This window comes from Meleagris gallopavo, chromosome 15 (genome assembly GCF_000146605.3).
Source record: "Meleagris gallopavo isolate NT-WF06-2002-E0010 breed Aviagen turkey brand Nicholas breeding stock chromosome 15, Turkey_5.1, whole genome shotgun sequence".
NCBI lineage: Eukaryota > Metazoa > Chordata > Aves > Galliformes > Phasianidae > Meleagris > Meleagris gallopavo.
In genome coordinates this window covers 14,218,539-14,244,543 of record NC_015025.2, presented here as the reverse complement: position 1 = coordinate 14,244,543, position 26,005 = coordinate 14,218,539, and the positions used below count along the sequence as shown (strand labels likewise).

The 26,005-nt window shown below is 42.4% G+C and overlaps 1 protein-coding gene across 1 annotated transcript in view; it reads left to right on the top strand.

Annotated features, from left to right (window-relative positions):
• The window catches only part of GALNT10 (polypeptide N-acetylgalactosaminyltransferase 10), a 42,076-nt gene extending 18,542 nt beyond the window's left edge, over positions 1-23,534 (top strand). The window contains exons 4-11 of the mRNA XM_031555735.1: positions 2,111-2,296; positions 4,151-4,334; positions 5,229-5,346; positions 12,113-12,220; positions 14,111-14,332; positions 15,053-15,169; positions 16,986-17,135; positions 17,895-23,534. Of these exons, the coding sequence (XP_031411595.1) occupies positions 2,111-2,296; positions 4,151-4,334; positions 5,229-5,346; positions 12,113-12,220; positions 14,111-14,332; positions 15,053-15,169; positions 16,986-17,135; positions 17,895-18,062 (1,253 nt within the window). The 3' untranslated portion in view covers positions 18,063-23,534. The remainder of the gene's footprint in view (positions 1-2,110; positions 2,297-4,150; positions 4,335-5,228; positions 5,347-12,112; positions 12,221-14,110; positions 14,333-15,052; positions 15,170-16,985; positions 17,136-17,894) is intronic.
• Positions 23,535-26,005: the final 2,471 nt, after the last annotated feature.

The window sequence follows — 26,005 nt, the reverse complement described above, 5'->3', positions numbered from 1 at the left end:
GGAGGGGAACCAGCTCAAATCCTCTGTGTGACCATTGCCTTCTTTTCTTACAATGAACACCAGCAGCCACTCTTTTACTGAACTTGTCTTAGGTGGATTTAGTAAGTCATACCTCATAGCTCCAGCTTTGCTGGGTTATGCGTGAAGTCAGGGCTATTTTTCTCTTTTGTGATAAGCTAACAATGGCAAAGGATGTTCTGTGATGTTAGGGAACAGTGGTGGTGGCCTTTTCTTCTTCTTTTTTCTCCCCTTTTTTTCTTTCTGCCTTTCAAGTCTATCCACTACCCCGTGAGGAGGACAGCTGCAGTAATAATGGATCTCGTCTCTACAGAAACCTCTTATTTGACAAACCTGTAATTGAGTGGACAAAATTTCTGGTTGCTTTCAAAGTCGTATTCAGAAAAGACTTGAAAAGGATGAAGGAAAGGTATGCCAGCCAGCAAAAAGTACGGCAGGCTTTACTGAGCAGGCAAACCTATGCAGATTTCGTGGGACAATTAGATTTGTCAGGCAAAACACTAAAATGCATTTGTGAGCAAAAAATCCTGGGGAATTTTAAATAAAGCTTTGAAAAAGGTAAAGAGCTTGTGAGGAAAGCTCCAAAGCAAAGAAGTCGGTTTGGGTTATCTTTCACTGAAGGCAGGTGATGATTACTTCAAAGGGAATGTGCAGAACATACGGCAGGCATAGGGATTTTGCCTGTTTTCTTCCCCCGCTAGATAAAACCCTACAGCATAATTACTGGGTCAGCACCATGCAGGAGAGCTCGAGACTTGGTGACGTTTATTTACCCTTTTGCTCTTTCTGAGGAGCTATTCCACTACTGGGCTTCCCTGGCACCCTGATGAAGAGTGCTTTCACCCCATCTGCCTTTTCAGCCCCTGCCTTTCCGTGCCTGCTTGGAAGCAGAGGAGCACTGTGTGCACATCGCATGGACGACGTGCTGCACCTCCCCGCAGCTAGGAGTCAACAATGTGCTGCTGTGTTCCCCGTGGTCAAGGCAAATAAACCTGTGGGGTTATTTGGATGTGAACGATGGCTTCCATTTAGTGTATGAGACTTAAGGTTAGTTAATTGCTTGGATAGAACGGACTGGCTTTTGCTGAAAGAGGCTCATCTCCTTGATCAGCACTGGATGGCAGCAGGTAGTACAGCGTGATAATGGACGGCTCCTGGCATGCAGGGAATGGGCTTTGCTGCCAAGTAAGTCAGAACTTCAGCTGCTAAGATCCACCCATTAGCAACCAGGCCAGCATCAGCTCTGAGCCTATTTTTAGGATTTTCTTTGGTGTTTTGCTCTTTGATGTAAAGACAGCTTGTGCCCTCAGTTTTTGTGTAGACCAAGCTTTCTATTTCAGCATCTAAACAAGCTGCCCATTGTTTTGATCACTCAGTCATCTGTCTGCAGTTTTCCTCTTTCAATTCTTGTTATTCATGGTGACCGCAAGCACCATTTCAATTTCAAACATGGCTCCAGTCTCTATTCAGTAACATAAATATTGCCATATTTAAATGCACGTATCTCTGATAAGTGTTTTCTGTAGCCATCCAAATGCACAGGGAGGCTGTGCCTGCCTTGCAGGGTACCTGGCTGGGCTTTTGCTCTTTTTTATTTAAGCATAAGCGGGTGGTCATGTCTTGTGCTCTGAAGAAACCAAACACAATTTAAATGCACTGAGTGCAGTTTACTCCTAAAAGTGAATTGTTCTGCATCTCTTCTAGGCTTCATTATGTTTTTCTGCAGAATGCCCGTGACTCCTTGCGGTCTGTTCTGATAGAGTTCTCCTAGACGTCTGCTGGCTTCTTATTCCTTTTTCCCTTTCTCTGCTGCTTTCTTTTTTCACCCCTCACTCTTCCATCTTCTTCTGGTTCTTCCTTGGTTTTTTTCTTTAATTACTCCTAAAGTTTGAGAGCATCTTTAGAAGTCTTGATTATGAAGTTATGTTTAAACCTCAGATTTCAACCAAAGTATTCTTATTTCTTCTTTCCTATTAGTGCATTTGTTAAGCATTCAGAACCTATTTCCAAAGGCATTCTTTTCTGGTAAAGAAGAGAACTGCATCTTAAAGAATTTATTTGTGAGTGTTTTATTTTCTCATTTTTCATACAGAACACCTGAAGAAACGCCTGGAAGATTATATGGCCCAGTTCCCAAATGTAAGAATCCTCCGAACCAAGAAGAGGGAAGGGCTGATAAGAACTCGGATGCTGGGGGCCTCTGTGGCAATAGGAGATGTTATCACCTTCTTGGATTCCCATTGCGAGGCCAACGTGAACTGGCTGCCACCTCTGTTAGGTATGCATGGAGGTGTCGTGTTGTACATGGCTGAGCTGCTGTAGAGGTGGTGACAGATATCAGTGCTGAGTGTATTTTATTTCCACCTGCTGCTGGCTCCTTGTGCTGAGAGTAAGTGAACAAAAAGAACATGAAATATCTTTAAAGGAGGGGAAACAAAACCCAGCAACACTTAACCGCAAGACTAAAGTAAAGTGTTGGCAACTTGCAACTTTTACCACAAGATTTTTTTCTGTGCTAGGCTGTACAATGGTACTGTAATAAGCTTTGATTAATTAAAGAGCAAAGATCATATTCTTCTTTTGTTTCCTCACTAAATGAAGTATTAAATAACTTACAGCGTGTTAGAAGAGTAAACTATTACGTGGTCACTCAGCAGCTTGCAGAAAGTAATTGCTTTATGCTTCAGAAAAGATCTTTATGTACAGTTTTTAAGTAGCTTCCATTTTTTTTCTCCTGTAAAACTGTATTCAACTTCATAGTCTGTAAGCCTGTGGAAAATACTTCTTTTGAGTAATGGCTGCTGGTATGTATTTGTGGAAATGATTAGTCCTTTCAAGGCAGTGCTTCATCTTTAAGGAAGAAGCATCACTTTTACAATGCCAGTTCTTTCCAAGGATGACTAATTGCAAGGGCAGTGCCTTCTGTGCCTCTGGCCAGCATCACCTTTAGCCAGGTGCTTCTTGAGGAGGCCTCTGTTTAAGTGGCAAGCTCCCTTTTTTGTTTCTTTTTGCAGCGCTCAGCTGGGTGGGATGATGCCATCTGGATTTTGTGCTTGTTTTGGATGGGTGTGTTTTCTGTGGTCTGTGCCCTCCTATAGATTCAGAATTCCCAGCTGTACCTGCTGCTCTACCCATGTTATTTAGAGTGGGTGTCTCACAGTACCCAGTTCGCTTTAGCTGTCAGATACAGTGCTATCTGAAAGAAGAAACTTTGCCCTACAGAGTACCAAACTCTTTACAACCCTTTTGCAAGTGACCTGTCGCAGCTCTTTGAGGTTTAACAAAGAAATCAGACTTGTCAGCAGGACTGTTGGATGATGATAATGTTACTTTCACAACAATGTAAAGCATTTGCAGCTTTTTGAGCCCGAGAGAGGGAGGACAGAATTAGTTCAGATGCCATTTAAATGAGAACATGTGTGGTGTGCTATAGTTTTAAAGCATAGTAAGGATTTCTGTTTGACTTGCATTGGAAACCAAAACACCGTTTGTCGCCTCTGCTCTGAAAGTTAACTTCCAACAGGAGACCTACTTGGTAATAAAGTATTTAAGAAGTTCCAGATGTTTATGCAGGAATTAATCCTGTCGTCTATTATTTGATTGGAAGAAAAGGCAGAGGGGAGGAGGTGCGTTGCGTTTCTGGAGCCTGCTGAGAGCACTTATGCCATTAGTCTGGATCACTTCCTGCCAGATTCTGGCACAGCAATTAAAACGAGGTGGTACAATGGGTTATTGCCCTCCGTTGGAATCAGTGCAGAAGGGTTCACGTTGCGGTCGCTCGTTAAAATGAGGACCACTAACGAAGTAATTACAGGATTGGTGTTTTTTAACCTGGTGGTTGAAGTATCTGTGGTGGTGCAGCTGCGTCTTTCTGTTCTGCCTCGGATTGATGTCAGCAATAGGATGAGTGCCTAATGTTTTTATTTGCATAGTTTTAGCTTGGATATCTCGATTGTCCCAGAAACACCAGATAAATTGATATAAATTGAAGTACCTGCTCAAAAGAGAATGAAACGGAGAAAGGGAGAGAAGCTGTATCTGGACAACTGCATATTTTGATGTTTTTTTCTATGCTTTCATGGTCGAAGAACCAACTGGCTCAGGTTTTCTAACATCTTTCTCCAATCTTCAGATCGCATTGCCCGAAACCGCAAGACTATCGTTTGTCCCATGATTGATGTTATTGATCATGACCACTTTGGATATGAGACTCAGGCTGGAGATGCAATGCGAGGTGCATTTGACTGGGAGATGTATTACAAGAGGATCCCTATTCCTCCTGAGTTACAGAAACTCGATCCCAGTGACCCATTTGAGTAAGTGACTGAAATGCAGTGTGCTAAGAGCTGGCTAAACAACACAACACCCTGTCACAGGGTTGGTTTACACCTCGGTGTACTGGAAGCCAGAAGCTGATTGTGAGCTACTTGCTTTTTGGCAGCTGTTTGCTTTGCTGATTTAAAAGAAACGCATTGTGTAGTAGCTGTGAACACTCTCCTTTCCATTGCTATTTTTTGCCACCTTAATTCCAGCAGAAGTTAACATTTCATTTGAAACTGTAATGTATAACATTTAATGTGGTCATTTATTACTGAGATCTTTCAAACATAACTTAGTATCCTTAGTGCTCTGCCAAAAACAACAAACTGGTGGCAGCTTATATGTCATTCCCAGGTGGGAGGAGAAGAAAACCTAGCAGAATAATTACAGCAATTTTGATGATTGCAGTGCACTGCAGAAGTAAATCTGTGATCAAGTTATGTTCTGCTGTTGCTGTGCTTGCCAACATTGAGACAGTTCTGCTGTCCTTTTTACTTCTGCAGCAAAAAAAAAAAACAACCAAACACAAACACCTTTTGAGGCCAATCTCAATGACTTGATCGTATTACTGAGACAGAGAACACCACAAGTGCAGCATGTGGGTCCCTCTGGGAGAGGTTCCGTCCTGTCACTTAATGGTGTGAACTCTTTCTGTTTGGAGGAGAGGCACTTACTGGTTCTGAGAGGAGCCTAGTCTAGTCCTCCACTTGCAACTGGGAAATTAATAGCTAATGCAAAAGCAATTGCTTGTTCCTAAAGGACTGCAAATGCACCGTGAACACTGAGTGATGGAAAGAATATTGTGAAATCTTGCTTTGTTTTTTAAATGTTTAGCTGGAGATCTGTGTCTTTGAATATGTTTGTAATATGGAGTCTGGTTTTTCCTTAAGGTCTCCTGTAATGGCTGGAGGACTGTTTGCAGTCGATAGAAAGTGGTTCTGGGAGCTGGGAGGGTATGATGCAGGTCTGGAGATATGGGGAGGAGAGCAGTATGAAATATCCTTTAAGGTGAGCTATGTTCTCTGGAAATTCCTTTTGTTTTGAAAAGTAAGAACTGTTCTGAGGCTCAGAATGTGAATGTTCTATCTTGTCCTTGCTTTTGCGTGCAACTAAAGGTGAAAGAACTGGGAGTAAGTAAGACAGTATGCAGACGAGACAGTGATGTCACCAGTCACTTGTGAGGGTCAGTTTTGGAGCATTAGCTGGGGTGCCTCTGCTTTGTGGTCACAGCTTCAGATGCATATGCTCTTCCCAGCAAGGGTAAGTCAGCTTGCATGGAGCTATCTGTTACTGGTAGGCTTTCTGCACTCACTCTAGCAAGAAGATGAAATGGTCTCTTTGAGTAAAAGAGATCCAAGCATCTCATTGTCTGCCTGGTTGAGTGCCTCCATCCTGAGGTTGAGTTCCCAGAGCTGAGAGCAACTTACTGTCTGTAGTCAATCCATCTGACTCCTGGCTGCAAGGAACGGAGCCTATTAATTACTCTGGGAAAAACGCTCGGCAATTGCAATAATAACACTTCTGCTGGCAACAGCTTCGTATCATTATCTGCCTGCCTTAAGGACAGTTCTGTTACTGATTGTCCAAACTGTTTGGTTTGAGGGCTCTGAAACAAGTTAGCTGACCAAAAGTGCACACTAATGGCAGTGAGCCATTATGGCCTACAAAGACCACTGATACCTATGTTATCTTGGAGTATGACACTCTGAAATGCGTGTAGGAAGCCCACTGGGATGCCCCAGATCACCAAAGGCACGTGGCTGTTCTTCTCTTCATGGTGAGAATCCTTCCCATAGCCTGTAGAGAATTAAGTAAAAATTTTCACATTAAACTCTGTTGGGCCACTGTGTGGTTTCTCTTTCAGCGATCGAATATATAAACTTCTAAGTGTATGAATGCCACTGAACTAAGGTAGTTGGCCTTGGTATGGGGCCAGAAGGCAGGAGCAATGATAGCACAGCGTGCAATTTCAGCAGCTGAAGTTCCTCATCTGTCTCCCTGACAAACAGGCATGGGTGATCTCTAACAAAATGAGATTCTTAGATCTCAGTGCCTCTGTGCAATTCAAAGGCATATTAAATTATATTCAGCAAACCATATTACTATGCGTATGTACCATGTATTACCATACAGCAAAGTTTTTTTTCTTCCATTGTTTGCTCACAAAATTCATCAGTAAAGCCGTGGTGGAGGTCCCTTGTCTTATGTAACAGCAGCAGAAAGGGAGGAGGGACTCCCTCTTTGGGGATGTCATTACAGTTGGAGCTATTTATTCTTTGTGTTGCGTGTAATGAAATAGTGTAACGTTGTCATTCTCTGCAGGAGGGGTTGTGACAGTATTCAGCCTCTTTTCCTCCGCCCTTTTGGAAAATGCTGGTTTCCAAGAGTGATGACAGCAGCAGGGCAAGCCCTTTGTCTCTGGTGCCACGGCAGACAGCCGTGCTGCTTGATCTGCAGGAAATAAGACTGCTTCATTCATCTGTTTGCTTATCCTCTCTGAAACACGCTGTGTTTTATTTCAGTCCAGAGACGGTAATTTATGGAGGGATAAATTTGCTTTAATTAATCTCTGCAAAGACCCTCTTCTTTTCTTTCATTGTGCAACAGAAAAATGAAGTTTTAGCTGAAAGAGGCTCAGTATATTTTCAGAAATTAAGATAAATTGATACATTCATTTGTGGCTGATAGATTTAATAATTCTGCTGGAATTGCAAGAATAGAAGGTTTGTTCATAAAATTTATGAAGCCGTGACATTTCCTGGTGAGCTTAGAGCTGCAGTTTTACCTTCAGAAGCAAACTGAGATTTTGTAGAGGGACGTCATCAAATAATTTAACTCTGGGTTTAGACATGGGTTAACTCTTTTTGCACTATTTATTATTTAATGCAAATTCAGACTTGTGCCAAATGTACAGCTCAGCTTTAACAAAGAACCCATTCCTCTGCCTGGGAGCTGTGGGTGCAGTACTGTGTTGTGCTGTTGGTTTTTGAACTGCTGCATCAGTTCTGGCCTTCTCAAGTCTCACCAGGAGCAGATTTCTTTTTTCCTCAAATATATATATATATATATTATTTTTTTTCCACACGTAGGCTATATGGTTTTTTGCATTTATTTTAAAATCCAGGGCTCTGTTGCTGAGAGACTGCAAATAAACAAGTTTATTTAGGAGCTTCTTGCCTTTCTGTTTTGAGATCGTATGTATTTCTGTCATCAGCTGGCTGTGCTTCCTTCAGAGAAGAAATATTCAGGCTGAAGGCAAGCCAACACAGAAACTATGAGTCTTTTGCACCTCAGAAAGCATTTAACCATGGAATGAATCAAATTCCATTAATAAAACACCTGTTCCTTGGATTAAATGCGTGCAAAAACTTCACTACGAAACATAGCATACTGTGGGGATGGAAAAAAAAAAAAAAAATTAAGCAAAATTTGAATTAGAAACAAACTTTCTAATTGGGGTCCATCTGTAAATGCTGGCTTGCAGTCTCAGTCCATCCCAATAGGAATTTCTGGGTTAGAAATGAAGGAGCAGCTCACATTTGCCCACACTGAAGCAGACTGGCATTCTGTTTTCTTTTGTTGGTTTGTTGTAAAGACAGCATATTCATTAATTCTAAGGCTCTCTGCTTCAGCAAAGAGTGGCTTCTTTCCTCTTCCTCTGTCCTGCTGGCACAGAGATCAGACTGTCAGGTTTTGGTCTCAGTTCATCCTGTGTGCTCAGCTCAAATATCCGTGTACTCTCGCACCAGCAGGAGAATGAGTGCACAGCACTCCCTGTCCCCCCGTGAAACGTGACTACTGGAAAGTGCTGTCTGCTACATTACTCCTTAATGTTCGAGTAGACGAGGAAGGGCTGCGCTGGTCTGTATAGTGCAAGAGAAGATGTGCACGTGCACAGATCCCAGCGCCTTTCTCAGTCTTTTGTAGGGCAGTCAGTCCCAGATACAGTGGCAGCTGATGCTTGCAGTACAGAGAATTAATGTTTTCCTGAGTTACTATTTGCCCTTGCTTTCATCCTCTCACTTACCTTGTCATGCAGAGAACCCCCTGGACTCATCCACCGTGCCCTTTTCTTCCCTCCTTTCAGTGTGTGCTCAGACAACCAGCCAGCTTCTCTCCGTTGGTGCACCCCGTGATCTTTATTTTTGCTGTTTCTTGCAGAAGCAGCTTTCTTTTCAAGGCTTGACTCATTCTTTTGTGTGGTTTTGTTTTGTTTTATTCCTGTCTTGGGAGGCATAAACCTTGTACACCCAGATAATTTGTGTTCTCACACCAACTGTGGTATTGTATCGGTGTGTTTTTGAGGAGAGGTTCAGCTCGCTTATGTGACATTGTTTTCTGAAATGGCAGAACGGGAATTGGATCAGCATAACATTCCCATGCAGAGAATAGGTGGTGTTATTATCTCATGCTTTCATAGCACACTAGCTAAGTCAAAGGCTCTTGAGTCATTCTATGAATATGGAGTTATAGCTCTCCAGGCTGCCAGGAAGACAGAAACAATATCACCTGTGCTGTTATTTTACTTCTTCTGTATGTGATTTTATGATTAGAGTGAGTCTGTGGCCTCCAAAAACTGTTGCAGCGTTCCCATCGACCTCAGCATAGCCAGGTTTTCAGCTAATTCCAGCAGAGCTGTCAGCTGCCGGATTCCAAACTCAGAATGTAGATGGGTAAAACTGTGCCTGAGGAGGAAGAGAAATTTCCTGTTTTCTCCTAATGAGATCTGATCAGGTCATTTTATAGAGCCCTGCCTGCCTGACCAGCTCTGATTCTTGTTCTTACGATCTTCTAGTAAATGGCTGTTGGAAATTAAGTGCATCAAATCCAGGCTCCCGTGTTTACTGTCGTGCCAACTGGAGAGGTGAGTCACTAGCTCACCCCTCTATAAAACAACACCCCCCCAAAAAAGCTGGCTGCTTTTGGCCGAGAGAGAAGGCGGCAGTAAGTGACAGCCGGTGTCACTGTGAGGTGCTCCCCACAGAACAGCGCTGCTTCAGCTGTTCAGCAGTGCTGTATTTTTAGCAGTGCAAGTTCTGATGTGTCATGCCTGTGAACTGTACCCTTGTTCCAAAACAACCAAATGCTGCCAACTGAGTGGAAGTGCAGCTCTCAGCACACAGCTATTTTGGGTTTGCTTCCCTTGCAGTTATTCCTGGACAGACCCTTGGATGCGATTCCCTTGACCTTTAGCTCCAGCGTCCTAATGCTTTTGTTTGCAGTGTTTTGCTGATGCACGTCACACTCTTTCCCTCTCTCCTTTCTGCCAGTTTTATAGATAAGGACTGGTAATTGTCTTTATGAGGGTTGTAATGAGTTCTGTCACCACACAAAGCAGCTCACTAATAAAATAAATCAAAGCAGCAATGAATGAATAGAGACTATGCTTTTAAAATTAGATTTGTACCACAAGCGTGCTGTCACTTGCAGCACGAGACAATAGTAAAGCACTGAGCTGGCAAAGTACGTTGGAAGGGTCACTGAGGTCTGCTGCCAGGAATTGGGAAGTTTGCCATTGGCTCCATGCAGCATTGGTACAGCATCACTGGGGAGTAAATGTTTTAAATCACAATTAGAAAAAAACAGCTGTAGAACTGATGTTAGACTTTCCTTGTTCAGTAGCTTTTCTTAACATATCACTGCATGTGTTCAAGTAGTATCTTATGGAGAGTCAGTGAGGAGCTCCTGGCCCAATGTTCTCACCATTCTGCCCGGCTTCCCGTATGCTTTTATAGATGAGTGCTGTCTGCGTTGCACCACAAGACCTGCAGTACAAGGATAGAGCTCTTTCCTCTAGCTGCATGCTGACTGCAGCAGTTGCTTTCTGCCGTTACTTAGAGCAGTTGTGTTTTCAGGGATGTGTATTTGCAATTGCCCAACTGAAAGCCTTTCCTTAAGGAATCGTTCGGGCTGTCAGCAAGGACAACAAGCTGGTATTTTCATTCACGCATGCATTATGCTAAAATGCAGCTACTTTTGAACCAATAGGACTTTCTTGTTGCTGGCTGCAGTGTACGGTATAAAAATGCAGGTTGTTGGGGAATGTTTCTGCTTATGCAGCTAAGTTCTAGGCTTTTTCAGCTGTCCCTGCAGATTTAATAGTTCCCAGGTTCTGGACACATATGCTGCAGATCTTACAGTTTTGTACAAACCATTTTTGTCGTACAAACACAAAACATCTCCAAATTCTTGTTTTCTCAGTCTGTTAATTTCCTAGCAGAAGAAATCATATCATGGCCCTTTGTAATAAAAAGCACAGCAGCTATGGGATGGGAAGCATTTTTGATTCCACCACAAACTTCACAGAAGCTGGAAGAAGATTCTTTTTCATCTGCATCTCTTCTTTACCAGACTCTCAAGACACAGCAGGGACAAAAGGAATGAAATTCTGTAGAAGGAGTGTTTGTCAACTTCTTGTCTTTCTTTCACTGTAATGACATGTAATTAAGTACCTTGAACTTTAGAAGTTGCCTGTGAAAAATATTCCACTAATGGAGAGCAACCAACCCCCATCAAGTTATACACAGTCAGCAAATGACTGTAATTATTAGGGCCAGTAGACAGAGCTGAAACACCAGAGGACTTTAGTGTCAGAGTTAATAATTATGCAGCAGCCTTGGCCAAATATTTCTCTTCCAAGCTAAGTATTTAATATTGTCACCATAGAATATTAATGGAATTGCCTGCTATATGTGAAGCTGTTGACTAAGCTCATTGTACAGTGAACTGCGGTGCCTCAAATTAGCCACAGTGAATGGAGAGATCAAGAGCTCTGCATCAGCTTGCAGCACCAGCAGGCCGCCTTTAATACTGCTGCCTTGGGGGTATTAACGTAAGATCTAGGGACAAAGCGAAGGGCATGGCAATGTCATGCTCCAGGAATTCGGAAAATCATTTGTCTTCCAGAGTGAAGGATACTTTCACTATTGATTAGGTATCTCTGGAAGCAGGTAGGAATATATTTCTTAAACCTAACAGAGTAGATTAGGTGTTGCAGAAAACATCCTTTGGTTTCGGTTGCTTGGGCAAAATGACTCCATCCACGCTATAAATGAGGAATAATAGAAAGTTGTTGCAGACTGTTTGCACGTAGTGAGATCTTCCCAGATGGGGAAGGAAACTTTTGGGCATAATGTAGCCACAAGTCAAGCAGCAGTGTAATCATCTTTAACTAGCAGTGTGTTTCATCAGCTTTCTGAGAATGTTTTTAATTATGTTTTCATCAGGAAGAGATTTCTGCTTAATTGTAAGGCTGCAAAACCAATGGTTGCCTGTCAGCAGTAAAACTATGTAAGTGATATCCCAGACTTTGCAGTGATAACCACAGCGTAAAGTAGCAGGTTTTTTTGCCCTCTGACACGTAAGCAGGCTCGTGTATTCCCTGGAGCATTCTGTATATGACAGAACTAGTACTGAGAGATGGCACTGTAGCCTACCCCAGGATCGTATATGGCAGTCCATTTTAACTGCTGTGGCAATTTAAAGTGTGCTGTGTGCTTGGACTTTTCTTTCTGTTCTTCTCTCTAAGGAATGCAAAATTAAACTGTTTATCAGCCATTGGGCTTGATAAAACTTGCTCTAAATCAAGGCTTGCATGGCTCTAAGCAGGTAGTTGAAGGATTTGAGACTAAAGCAAAGAGGGAGGATGTTTCAAAGAATGTACTGTAAGGTAAAAATAATAATAAAGTTTTGCATTAAGCTTCTTCATAACTTGAAACCTTTTTTTCTCCCTCCATATAACCAGGAGTGAATCTGTATCTCTGCTGTTTCACAGGTATGGATGTGCGGGGGTCGTATGGAGGACATCCCTTGCTCTAGAGTTGGTCATATTTACAGAAAATACGTTCCTTACAAGGTTCCAACAGGAGTCAGCCTGGCAAGAGTAAGTGGCAGTGATGTTCTCCCCATCCTGCACATGATCAGACACCCGCTTGTGGGGAGGTTTTGTAAAGCAAAGTTCTTCCGTTTTCTTTACCTTTTAGGCTATGAGGGATGTCTGACCCCAGTGTGACCATGCCACATTTGTAGAGCCAAATTTAGGCTTGTTATACTCAAGCTGTACATTCACAGGGGTCAAACTGGGCAATTTTTGCAGAAGCAGACATCTAACAAAAAAAGATGAGAGTCTAGGGGAACTGCAGAGTCATGTGCAGACAGCTGCTGTGCTTAAAATACCATCCATTGCTAGATGGTGAGAGAGTCAAGCACAGGGTATGGAATCACCAATTTAAAAAACAAGATAACATCTTTATTTGTATAATACTTCAGTCATTTTAGTTGTGTTCTCAAAGAGCAGCATGCTTCAGAGTGCTGATTGTGTTTTGGTGATTGAAAAGACCTCTCCATTTCAAGCGTCGCAAACCACTAAATGAGCAAACTGTAATTCTCCACAATGCAAAGTTCTGTGGCATCTTATTTCTTAATCTAGCATAGCCCAAAGAGGAAAAAGCCTTTACTTGTTGTGCACTGGTTTTGTCCAATTAATTTCTCAAATTGAGAAGGAATTGCATTGCCCTCTGGTGGGAGAAAAAAATCATAGGAGCAGGAAGGCTTCAAAGCTACAAACCACAAAAAAGTACCCTGCTGCTCTGCAGTCTTAGGGCTTGCAAAGTGCTGCAATGTTTCTCAGTTTAATAGCATCAGCCTAGTTAGAGATTTGGATTTATTGCTTAGCCCAGAAATGGCCTATCAGAGGAACAGAGCACTCTCCTGTCTGTGCCATCCCTTCAGGAAGGAGCTGTATTTCTTTTGATTCAGCATTTGACTCTTGTATACCCTCAGTGCAGGAAGGCACTGGTGGGCAGGCGCAGGGAAGGCTATGTCTTATGACTTATTAAAGTCATCTTGAGATGAACGCCTGTTCTTGTCTTGTGTAGGCTGAACTCAGGGCAGGGGAGCACTGTTCATTCTTAACATCCTTGGTTTTTTTGGCAGCATCTGACCACTGCAGGGCTGGCTGCCATCAGGTAAGTTGGACAATGCTGAGGGGTCACTGCAGTCATGGCTGCATGCAACACATTGCTGTGTGGCACCAGGAAAGTAGCTCGTGTTGCCAGAGAGCAGTCCAAGGTCCAACAGTTGATTGAGTGATTCGAACAGCTCAAGTCTGTGTTGCGTTCTTTTGTTCCTGTTGGTTTTATTTTTGTGGGGTTGTTGTGCAGAGCAGTGTGAAACATACCGCTGCCAGGAAATAAACCCTTTGCTTCTGTTCTTAAGGGTCACCTGAAAGAGGTGTACTCCTACTGTATCCTGGAGTTACTCTTAAATAGTTTTTTAAGCCATGAAAGAAAATAGTGGTAAGAAAGAATACTGTAAACTGAAGCTTTCTATCAGGGAGTAGTGCAAATCCAGTTCTTAGGTGAATATAAAATGTAACAGGGAATATTTAAGAAAGAACAATTTGTCAGGGAGCTTTGAATGGCCAGTGGAATTTACCAGCATCATTCTCTGACTTGCTTCTTTTTTGGAAAAAAATAACAAAACAACTTTTGATTAATGTTGTTTTTCTGAACCACAAGGCGCTAGATATAATGGCTAAGTGCCAGGATTCTTTTTGACCTCAGCTGAAAATATCTTTCTAAAAATCCCTTGGAACTAGAGAATAATAAAAATAATCTTTGTCCTAAAGCCGGAGAGAGAGAGTGGATGTGAATGAAAATCCTTTCTGAGCTAAAACAGGAGAGCTGTGCTGAATGCTAATGGCAGTAGTTTGTGCAGAGAGTTCTCATGTGTTTCTCCCCTTCGTTTTCACACATGGCAATTACCCACACAGAATCTGAAGCGGGTTGCTGAGGTGTGGATGGACGAGTACGCAGAGTACATCTACCAGCGCAGACCGGAGTACCGGCATCTTTCTGCAGGGGACGTCACAGCTCAGAAGGAACTCCGCAACAACCTCAACTGCAAGAGCTTCAAGTGGTTCATGAGTGAGGTTGCATGGGACTTGCCCAAGTTTTACCCACCGGTGGAGCCTCCTGCAGCTGCCTGGGGAGAGGCAAGTTTGTGCTCTGAAACCTGCCGTGGGCAAGCACGCTCAGTTTAGGGCATTGAAGTTGCCTTAGCCCTGTGCTCCAGTACTGGTTTGGTGTGACAAGCAAGTATTTAAAGAGCCCGCCTGATATGTTTCAAAGACCAGAATTCCCATACTGTTACGTAGGTTTAATTGATGAAAGCAGTTAAGCAGCAGCTTCTATTAGCGTGCAAATACAAACAAAACAAAAAAGGGACTTGGTTTGGTCTGCATGCTGCATACCTAGACAAAGGCAGAACATGGCAGTAGGGTGAACTGGAAGGAGGGGGCAGCTGAGCGATAGTAGGAATCTTATATTTCCAAAGGGCTGTACAACTGTTCTGAGCTACTCTGCACCTTCATTTCCACATCTGAAAACCAGGAAAGACATCTTTGTTTTTGAAAGAGTCACCCCAGTGGTGAGGTATTGAATTGTTACACATAACAACACAGTGGGCTCTGCAGTTGTAGAGCTGATGGTTTTTGCTGTGACCTGCAGGTTATTTTACAGCTGTCTCCTGATGGGTTCATCTGGGGTTTGTACTTTCTTCTAGCTGTTACCTGCCAGCTCAGATATGTAGTTAAGTGAAAAATCTTAAAACTGTATTCATACAAATGCTGCTGTTATTTGAAGCAGTTTAAGCCTTCTTTCCTGTTGGCTGTCACTTGATAAGAGGAGATTTGAGCACTAATTTAATATTTCAGATACGCAACGTAGGAACTGGGCTGTGTGTGGACACTAAACATGGATCTCTGGGATCCCCGCTGAGGCTGGAAAGCTGCGTGAAGGACAGAGGAGAGGCAGCATGGAACAACGTGCAGGTAACAGTCCCTCTGATCACTTGTCTGCTCCTAAATAAATCTGGGGAGCAGGAGTTGCAACAACAGGTAAATGCAAAGCAGGGCTGTTGTAGAACTGTCAGGTGAAGGGAGAGTGCTGTGCACCCAAGGCTCACGTGCACATTGCATCTGATGGGCTTGGCAGCAGGATGTGACGTGCTTGCGGCAGGGTCTGCAGTCTGGCAGCCTTCATGCAGAGCTTTTACCTCTGCTTTGAAGTTCTCAGGGTGAACAAAAGAAAGCACAAGAAAACAATGTGCCAAAATAATGAAAGAAACCAGTAACAAGGCAGCTGTAATATGTAACAAAGTGAATATTAACTTCAAAGGTTGTGCTGAAAGAAGTGATAGAGGAGCGTCATGCATATTAATGAGCCTGCAGAAGCATTCAATAACCACTTACTATCATCCTTCTGACAGGAGGCAAATGCATTATAAACACCCAACCACTGCTGGAAAGAGATGAAACCGTCCAGGCTATAGATTCACCCTCTCAACATATAAAGTGCCAGAAACGACAGTTTTATTGTAAGAGAAGAGAGGGAAATATTAGTTTGTCTAAACTGTAGCAACTGGGCTGAGAAAAGATCTAGAAAACAATGCCGTTATGACTGAGCCATACGTAACTCTTCAGGGCAATGACTTCAGTGGGAGATAAAGGGCTGCTGCCTATCAATTTTGATGCATGAAAACTGGAAACCAATTTACTCTGACACAGTCCAAAACTAAGCCTCTGTTGTGTCAGGAGGATCTTCAGCAATTAGTGTTGGCTTATGTTTAGGAAGAGAATGTGTTTTGGACTTTTGTGTAGCCTTGAACCTCAATGATTATGGTAATTTCTCTCACAAGAGAGGTCTAAAGGGAGATGGGAACAAGGCTGCTTTGTGCAGAAGTTTTTTGGCCATACTGCATCAAATAGCAGCACTCCATTCATTACTGGTTTATCTTAGTGTTCCATGAGATCTCTCTGAGGAAAAGACTGATCCCCTACCTGGCTCTAAAGGGAGCCCCAAAACAGCCACTTCCCAGTGAGGGCCATGAGGGATTGTGTGCTGGCCCATATTCCTGCAGCACCGTATAGAAGGGATATGCTGGCATCCAGCAGCTTCCATTAAAGCTATGATTTGGCCAGGCATTGATAGGTTATGCCTAGTTACTAGAGATAAAACCCTTTTTCTTTCCTCTAGTATATCCCTTCTTTTACTTTACCCCAACAAAGAGGTCTAGGAAGGCTGAGAGATCATTGCAAGGTCAATAGGGAGCACGAGGAAGCACTGCCCTGGTGTTAACCCTTCTGACAGTTCAGTGGAGTGGGGTGGGGAGCTGTAAACCTCCTGTTTTCTTGTGTTATAAGGCATGGGGCAAACTATTCTCAAGGCGACTGCAGACTGTGTATGTAGACTTGAATATTTACTGCCAGTGTTAACTCAGAGCTCCCGTAGCTCTTCCCTGTTTTTGCTAACTGTGAAGTGCTGTAATTGGTCAGCTGCTCACTTAATCCTTGATGTATGTCTGCAATGCAGAGACATTCAAGTCTGCCATTAGTACCCAAGCTTAACTAGCATGGCAGTTTGCAGCAGCACAGACTCATTTAGCATGCTGTGTGGCAGTCCACGTGGTAGCTGTTATAGACTCCCCTCATTAGCAGTCCCTGTCCCCAGAGGTGGAAGCAGTTTTTCTCTAGGATAGTTTTGTCCTTTCTTGAAGCAACCCCCACCCTGTGGGCAAAGAAGGGAATGTCATTCTGCTGGTGAAAGGACTGTCTGCTACCATCCTGAGGTTCATGCTTGTCCTAGCAGGTATTCACATTTAGCTGGAGAGAAGACATCCGTCCTGGGGATCCTCAGCACACCAAGAAGTTTTGTTTTGATGCCATTTCCCACAGCAGCCCTGTGACCCTCTATGACTGTCATGGAATGAAGGGGAACCAGCTCTGGAGATACCGAAAAGTGAGTTTGTGTGTGTGTGAGTGTGTGTGTGTGTGTGTGTGTGTGTGTGCATGCATGTATAAGGTGTCAAATTGCCTATAGTCACCTAAGTCTCTTTAAAATGACACCACCCAAGTCTTAGTTGACTCTTCATCTGTTGTCGTTGTGCCACTAATTACCTTTGATTAGAAAGAGGTTGCTGCCCTTCTTCACTGGTTAGAAATGGTAACCAGTTCTTCTCCAGGGCTTGCTAAGCAGAAGGATGTTGTCCTTGCAGTCCTGTCTGCTGCTGGAAGTGAGATAATGTAATGCCCTTGCAAAACCTGTTTGCAAAGAGATGTGCTGTGCTTATTGGTTTGTTCTAAACACTAGAAGGTCATGCCAAAAGTAGATAAGGATTTATTCATCTTCCTACTAAGCAGTGCTTTTGTTTCAGACAGGTAAGTAAGTTCTTGATTAAATGCCATGTCCGAGTCCTTGCAGTCCATATGCACAGTGCTGCAGAGTGACTGAAACAGGGTGTGAGCCTGGAGACTGCAGAACCTGCCTGCAGAAATAGGTTCTGAGCTTCCCAGTGCAATTGTTAGGATTGGGCTCTCAATATCATCGCATGGGGTGGAAATTGAGGTAATACTTGCCAAACAGTAAAGCGCAGAACAACTTATTTGGATACATTCAAGTGATGAAGTGTCTTGCCTTGGTTTTTAAGTCTCGTTTCGGTTGGTTTTAAATTAGCTGTGCTTCTCTGCTTAGCAACCTCACAAAATGTATCTTCTCCAGGACAAGACCCTCTACCATCCAGTAAGCAGCAGCTGTATGGACTGCAGTGAGAGTGACCGAAAGATCTTTATGAACAGCTGCAATCCTTCGTCTCCAACACAGCAGTGGATATTTGAACATACAAACTCAACCATCTTGGAAAAATTTAACAGAAATCTTGATCTTTAAAAGACTGAGAATATATATATATTATATATATATTTTACAATTATAGTTTTTACTGGGGAGGGTTACAAAAATTTTTAAGAATCCTTTTTTTAACAGTTAATGAAGGTAAAAGGGAGAATCTCAGGAGAAGGTAAACTAGCAGGCCAGTCTTTATTGTGAAGATGCTGCATCCTTCTCTTCTGGTAATGGTGGAGTTCTAAAGGCTTTGCCAGAGCCATTTCTGTGCTGAGATGAGAACAAAAACTCTGTTTTCAGAGGAGTCTGAATGTGATTCAAACTATTTTATTTTTATTTTTTAACTGCTCTATTTCCCTTGTGGGTCTGGTGTTAAATGATTTTATTCTCTAGGACCCTCAAATACAGTACTTTATGTAGCTGCTATACCACCTGCTGAAGCATTCCCAAATATGTGCTTTATCTTTCAAATTCCATCTAAGTAAAATCTTGAACGCAAAATTTAATTCTCTGATGTCACAGACATAAAAAAGAAATAGGCCATCAAAATGTAAAATGAAATGAATAATTTTTTTTTCCTGAAATCAAAATATATTTCAAACAGATTGACTGTTATTACTTTCCAAATGATAGCTTTGATAAAGGAAAGAGCTCTAGAGGAAGTGCAGCCAAGTGTTGGGGTTATTGCTGCAGTTATTGGTGATGAGGAATCTGGGTTTCTGGTCCATTTGTTTTGCAGTCAGTTTGTCACTCGCTGTTGAATCCTCAAGGTGAAAGATCAGCAGAGTTTTTAAGTGAGCGCAGTTCTTACAAGTTAAGATTTTTGGATACCAAACTCACTTTCTGTTCAGTACCATTTTATCATGGAGACCTCTAGGGTTTCTTAGAGTTAAATGTGAAGGCAACTTTTGTTTTTCCTTTAGAGATTAACTCACTGGAGTGAGCAGATTAATTCAGAATAATTAAGTCAGGGCTGGGATTAGCCATTGGTTTATATCCGTTTGTAGTTTATTCTAATCATGAGTCCTGTGGTCAGTGGTGTTCTAGGCCTGTGGGAATGCACACTCCCTTTCTTTCCCAACATCCGCAGAACTGTACAGTTTCCAGTGATTGGAAACCTGCTGCTTAAGTAGAGATGTGGAATCAAGGGGCCAGTTTAGCTGACACCCTGTTCCTTGTGTAGTCAGTTAGCAGTGCAAGGTAATACCCTTCTAGCCTGGCTACAGGATCTACCAGACACAGAACCAGAACTGTCTCATCCCTGAAGCTGGAAGAAAATGCTGACACTGAAGAATGAATGGAGAGCTATTAGTATGAAGTCTGAGTTGAGTGTTTAAAAAAAAAACAACAACAACAAACATGCTGGTTTTAAATTGTTGCAAAAACAGTAAATCAGCTATCTTATTCTGAAGGCAGCCGTTGCATTTCATGGTAAAGTCCCACAATTTGTCCAGCTGTGCATTTAGTAATGTTAAAGGGGGAAGTAGCATGCAACCAGCTGTGGGAGAGTAAAAGTCAGCAAGTGTTCAGGATAGGTGCAGTACAGCACTCTGGGTCTCTAGAGAAACATGGTTAATGGATGTGACCTCCTTGTTGGGCAAGGAAAGCTCTGTTCTGGCATATCTTTCTCTTCTGTTAAATGACGGAGTTGGCTCTCACCTTTGCAGAGCTCCAGAAGAAGCCTTTCCTCCTGTTGCCAACTGTGGGATCATTACCTGTGCTTTAGATATATTTGAGGTCATATAGAGCTGTGTCTGTAAGTTGGGAGCAGACTAGGACAGAATTAGCTGCCTCTGTAGCTCTAACATCTGTTACGCTAACTATGAGGTTCAAAATCATTTCCAACTTTTGTATCCTCACAGCTGAGGCTGTATCTGACCTGCTCTATTAATTCACCTGGTACAGGCAGTCTCAGAGCAGGGGAAAAATGGGCACTGCACTGCAGCTGGGTGTGGAGTTGCCAAATGTATTAGTGTCTAACATTTTGGGAGTGAAGAAAGGAAAGAAGATCTAGACTTCCTTGAGACAGTTCTGCAGCACTATTGCTATGGAAGTGAGACCAGTGTCAATCAGAGTTGACATCATATGTTCTCAGTATCTGCAATATGTCTGTCATTGGAATCTCTTCTCATTTCTGTGGGAGAGAGCACCGCTTTCCAGTGCTTTGTGTCTGACTTGCTTTCCTTAAGTTATTAATGCTCTCATTAGTCTAGTAGTGCTGACTGTGGATCACTAGACGGCCTGAATAAATGTCTTTATGAATGTTTTAATACCTGTGGAACAAGAAGCTGTTTGTCCATGATCAGTGCAATTTTTGTTTTTTAATAATTGCGACACTATCAGCAAGTGATGTTCGTGGACTGTAGGGCGTTCTGCTTGCAGCTTTGTGTGTTTTTGTTTTCTAACAAGAGGGTTTGTTTCTGTTTCTAAAATGCATGGCTTGCTTTGTACTTGGACTCACCTTGTGAAGAGAGCTTTGGAGTCCTAGCTGCTTGCCCTACTGGACGCTTGCTTCAGAAAGAACTACAGTAATGAGCAGGTCTTTTACCACAGAGTGATGTTAATTGAGTGAGAAAGGACAGATAGTAGCAGTATGCATCAAAAGACATGGGGATGTTGAGGCATTTTGTCTTCAGTAACCAATTACAGTACGTGGAAACCGGAGCTTTAGGGTGACTGGTCCTACTGGGTGCTTCTCAATATTGTTGATCTCATTTGTTTTCTAAAGATTTGGGGTTCTGAACTTGTAAGTGCCCCACAAATTCTGTACATTTCTCACTGGCTCACTGGGCTTTGAGCTATTAATTTATTTACATCAGTTATAAGTTTCAGTACCCTAGAGGCTTTGCTGACTAATGTGAAGACTTAATATAGCCAACCATCCACTGATTGAGAAATAGAAGCTGTATTTCACCATCTACATCTTTAATTGGGCCTTTGCTGGGCAAACTGGTTGATTATTCTGATTATGTCTGGTTATTTGTAAGCAAAATTGCTGAAGCATGAATACATAAGCAAATCTTCATATCTGCATGCAAGCCAAGAATGGAGATTAAATACCAGTGATTATCCAATGCAAAATGTTTTTCATTTTTTCTCCTTAAAATATTCAATCAAATCCTCACTCCATGGCTGCATAAATTCTGCTGCTTTAAAATATCAGAATCCCAGACAAGAGTGAGATCCTTGGATGTGTGTTATGATGCATAATTATACTTTGATTTGCTCTTGAAGCTCTTGTTGTTTCATACAGGTGCTAATCTCCAAGGCCTACAGAGTAATGTTTGAGGATTTTATGTATGCAAGGTGTCCTTTTTCATGCCTCAGCATATAACTTTGTTTTTCACATTGTAGTAGAAGAAAGAGTGAGCCTTACTGAAGGGGAATACAGCATCCTTAAAATAAAGATGTGCCTTTTTAAATGTAAATGTACAGCAAATGCTTAAACTTGAACCATTTTCTAGTGCCTTGCTGGACAAGAGAGAAGAGGGGAAGGGGCTGGGGGGATGAGGGTGTATGAGAAAGCTTGACTCATGCAGAATTTGTGTGTGTGCATTTTTTTAAATGTGTAAGTGCAAAATTTGTGTGGATGACAGTAATTCAGAAGCTCCTGGGTTTCCTCTGTTAAATTGATGTAATTGATGACTTGGGGGTGGGTAGGCTGGACGTTATCACTAATGAATAAAGCTAGACCAGAGGTCGTCTTGGTTAGCTTTTGGGTGTTCATGGTGAAGACTAATGAGTTTCACTGGCATGTGAGGTCCTGCCTTTCATGTTCTGAGTATCCAAATAGGAAATCACAAATAGTCCCAAGGGCTTATCAGATCTGTAGCAGAAGTGTCTTGCAGAAAGTTGACAGTTCCAATCACTAAGAAACTTTGAAAGGATACGTTCAAATCTAATACAGAAGTAGCAAGAAAGCAATTTCTCCCCTTAACTTTCTTCCTGGTTTGTTTTACTGTAACGTCTGTTACACAGACTTTGCTTTCCTTTACTGAAAATTTCCAGGCAGCAAACTTTCCTCCTCCCTGCTGCACTGAAGTCAAACAAGCACCACCTGTATTGCAGAACATATTGTTCTTATAGTAGGATCGGTATAGTAGCTCTACTGACTCGCATCACTGTGGGGAGATGAGGGAGGTCTCTTAAAAGTTGTATTGTGCAATTGCATAACTGCTGGGTGTAAAAAGGGAGAAGCCTTTATTTTAAATTCTTTCAAGATACGAACAGACACTTGAATAGTTTTGACTGGAGAGAACTGCCAGCCTCTAGCAGTCAGCCTGTAATGTTTTCTTTCAGTCAGAAGAGTGCTGTTAAAATTGTGTGAAACAGTCTGGCTTTGCTAGCAGGGGATCCAAGTGTGCTATCGGTTCCCAACTGCTGTGGTTCAAGTTCATACTCACCTACTGTGTTTCTAAGCACTTGCGACAAAGGAGCCTGATAGTGCCTAAGGGGTCCTTACCTGAGAAGCAGCAAGGTAGATTTGTTTTAACAGTTAGTTAGCATGACAAGCTTCTTAAATAGTTAGCAAACTATTGCCAAAATGATGAAGAACTTTAGGTTACTTCAGGATCTGTGAAGACCGGTTTGAAAGGCCTTTCACAGGATATACACCGTAAAAGGGGAGCCAGGCTGGAGCCAGGAGCACTAGGAGGTCCTGCTCCATTTCTCAGTGCATCAAGCAATAGGCTTGATTCAAGCAGTAGGCTTGAGTCACCTAAGCAAGGTGAGTCTGTGAGCTGGAATTTCCTAACCAGTGTAAGATTTAGCTTTAAGTGCTTTATTTTTCTACCTTAGTAGGTGTTCAGTTAGTTCCTTTGTAGTGTCACACTTTAACTTGGAGATCTGTGTATGAACCTAGGCAATGATATATTACAGAAATCCTCATTAAAACCCTATGGCTATATTTTTAAACTCTGCTTCTGCTAGCTGATTATGCTCACTGCATTTGAGCTTTCTTGATACCTCTGTATTACCCAAAGGACTTTAGTGATTCCAGCAGTCTTATTTAAAGACACTGGATCCTGTGGTCTCAAAGCTACTAGTTCAACTCTTGGAAAAAAGTTTTAATCCTAATTAGAAAGCAAGCAAATGAGACCTTCAACCACAAGAGGAGTTCAAAAAAAAAAAAAAAGAAGACCTGATCAAGCTAAAAGATGAAAGTATTTACCCTTGTGATAAAAGCAACAAATAGCTTTAGTCTGTAGGGTGGTGAAGAGAATTGGTTTTAAAAGATATTCTTCAGAATCGTGGTGATAAGATCTAAGTTTGTCTATACCTTGTACTGCATGCATTTTATCTGTAAAACTGGATGGTGCCTCTTGAATCCGTGTATATTTATTTCTGTGCATATTAGGACCAACAGCCTAATATCGGGGGGTGGTAAAGGACTTGTAGCACTTTAATGTAGTAGCTTTCATAAACTGGGAATCATTGATAGAATGCCTAGTGTTTTTAAAGTTGAATGGACTTCCTTTTATAATGTATTTAAAATAAATTTTTAATGTGTTTTCTGAATCTGTGTATGCAGAAATGACTGTCCCTGATGTTTTGCACTGGTGATTGATTTTCCTTCTCTCTGCTTCTTAGCAGTAGCTCCATTACCTGGTCTGGTGTTTCTATACCATAGGATTCCTGACACAAGACACAGTGCTCTCCTCCAGCCCCACTGGGGAACATCCAGAGATGTCGCCTCTTCATTTCTTTCGTGCCTTCCCAAAGCTCATTTTTATATGCCTCCATGGGGTAAAACTGAAAAACAGTGCAATAAAATGAAGGGGGGCTGCAATATTGTGTGAAAATGCGGGTCTGAAGGTATGGAAAGGGTCTTTCTTTGGGAACAGAAGACGACTGCAAGGCAGACTCCTAGGGGAAGACTGCGCTGTGATTCTTGACCATGGAAGCATTTCAGAGGGCAGTCCATGCCTATAGCTGTGGGAGTTTAAGCACCATAGCAGTATCACTTCCAACTCAGTATATGCCATCACAGAAATGGTGATGAGGGATAGAATCTGTAGCACCACTAGTGCTGTGTTTCCATGGGCCTCCAACACAGAGTGAATGAGAATAACCTGATTTCTGACTGGAGGTGAAAAAAAGGCCATCTCAGGACATCTTTTGCAGCACATACTCTTTGGAGAATGGTATTTCTGCCTCAAGAACCGTGAATGATGCCATTAAAACAGCAACTTCCAGATGACAGCTATACTGCAGACCTATCTTTAGAAGGTAGTGCTGTTCCAGGTAAGATTTAAGGGTCTGTGCAGGTTTCCTTAATTTCATTAGAGGCTGACTCGGATGAGCAGGCTATCACTGCTTCAAAGGCACTAAAGCTGCCTCAGTGCTGATGGGTGTATGAAACATTGTTTCTCACTTCATTGCAGTTCCCACAAAGAATTATTAGATCAGGTTAGTGATAGATACCTAATAAAGAATGGCTCTGTGAAGCAGTTTATTTTACAGCAAGCTAGTTCTGGTCTAGCAGACTGTGAAATCTTCAGGTTCCCATGAAGATAAATATGCTGAAATAGACTGCAATTATATGAAGACCTCCACGTACTTTTTTTTCTGAAAGACTGAAAAGATTTGTCACTGTATTACCGTGAGCTGGCAGTAGCTAGCATTGAAATAGCAAACAGCAACAAGAGAAACGTGTTGGGTTTTTTTTCCCCCTTAATAGATATTGCAAGACAACTTGAAAAAAAATCATTTGTTTCATCTGCATGGGATCAGGGTTTACAGTCAGAAATGAAATGCAATGGGATGGTAAATACCAACCCATGCCTCTTTCTCCAGCCAACTTTGCATGGAGATGTTCAAGGAGCACCTGCAGCATCTCCTTGCTGCTGGGACAGGTGGAAGCCGTGGCTGTTACCATTAAGTTCTCTTTTATCCAATTGCTTGCTGCTCTCATCTTCTGTCCCTGCAGTCTGTGTTGTGAGTTTCTCGAATGCTGAGGCAGTCTTGCCTGGCATTTGAGTTTTATTTGTATCATTAAAATAAAAGTAGCGTGCTACCAGGAAATCTAAGACCACATGTACTGTCACTCCTCTGTGCTTCCCATTTCCTTGGCTGTATGTACCAGCATACTGCTTCAGGCAGGCAGTTCCCAAGCAATCAGGATGGGAGCTTTTATCAGCAGGGGCTTTTTGCTCCTCTAAATTTCTTTCCTCTTCTCTGTCCACTTGTTGGGCAGCAAGGTGAAGCTGTTTCCACCCCTCCCCACTTGGAGTGGATGGTGTCTGGGCCTGCTGTCCCCAGGAGAGTGCAGTGTGGTTCTCCAGTAGCTGTAGGGACAAACAAATTACTCATTTTCTGTACCAGCAATAAAAACCAAGACAAGAGACAGAACTATTGAGGAAGTTCTGAGACTACTGAGACTGAGCCCTGCCCTCAAGATTTATTCTGAGACACACTTGGTGATGCAAGGGCTGCCTGGAACGTGTGTTTTAGTACTTTTTGGCTGTCTTGGAGGAAGGAGAGGCCACAAGTGTCAGTATTGCTGTGTGGGCCTTTGAGGTATTTCACATGGGCAACTTCAGCACAGCTCATCCTGCACTAAAGTGCTTTTTTCCATCTGTATGAGTTCAGACTTTGCAGAAATACTGTATCCTATAGCACGTTGTTTCTCTGATTGTACAAGTCTCCTCAGGAAGATAGGATGATTTTCCACTTTCTGTGCCCACTGGCAGTGTTTGCTGTGTTTGCTGCCTGCTGGCCCGCAGGTGACAGCACTTCCAAAGTGACACCTTTACCAACATTCATTTCTTTGTGCATGTTTCCAGTCAGCCTACCTGGGGAACACAAGCTCACTCTTCCCTCTCTCTCTGTTGTGTAATTAGAAATTATATGTATTTCATACTGTCTCCTCAGGAGCCTCAGTATCAGGTGGTGCCCGGAGCGTGTCTGAGGGAGTTATTTACGAGGGCAGCAATGCACTTTCAGCCCCAAATTTTCTTTTTCTTGCTGTTTTTTGGTGTTTTTTTTTT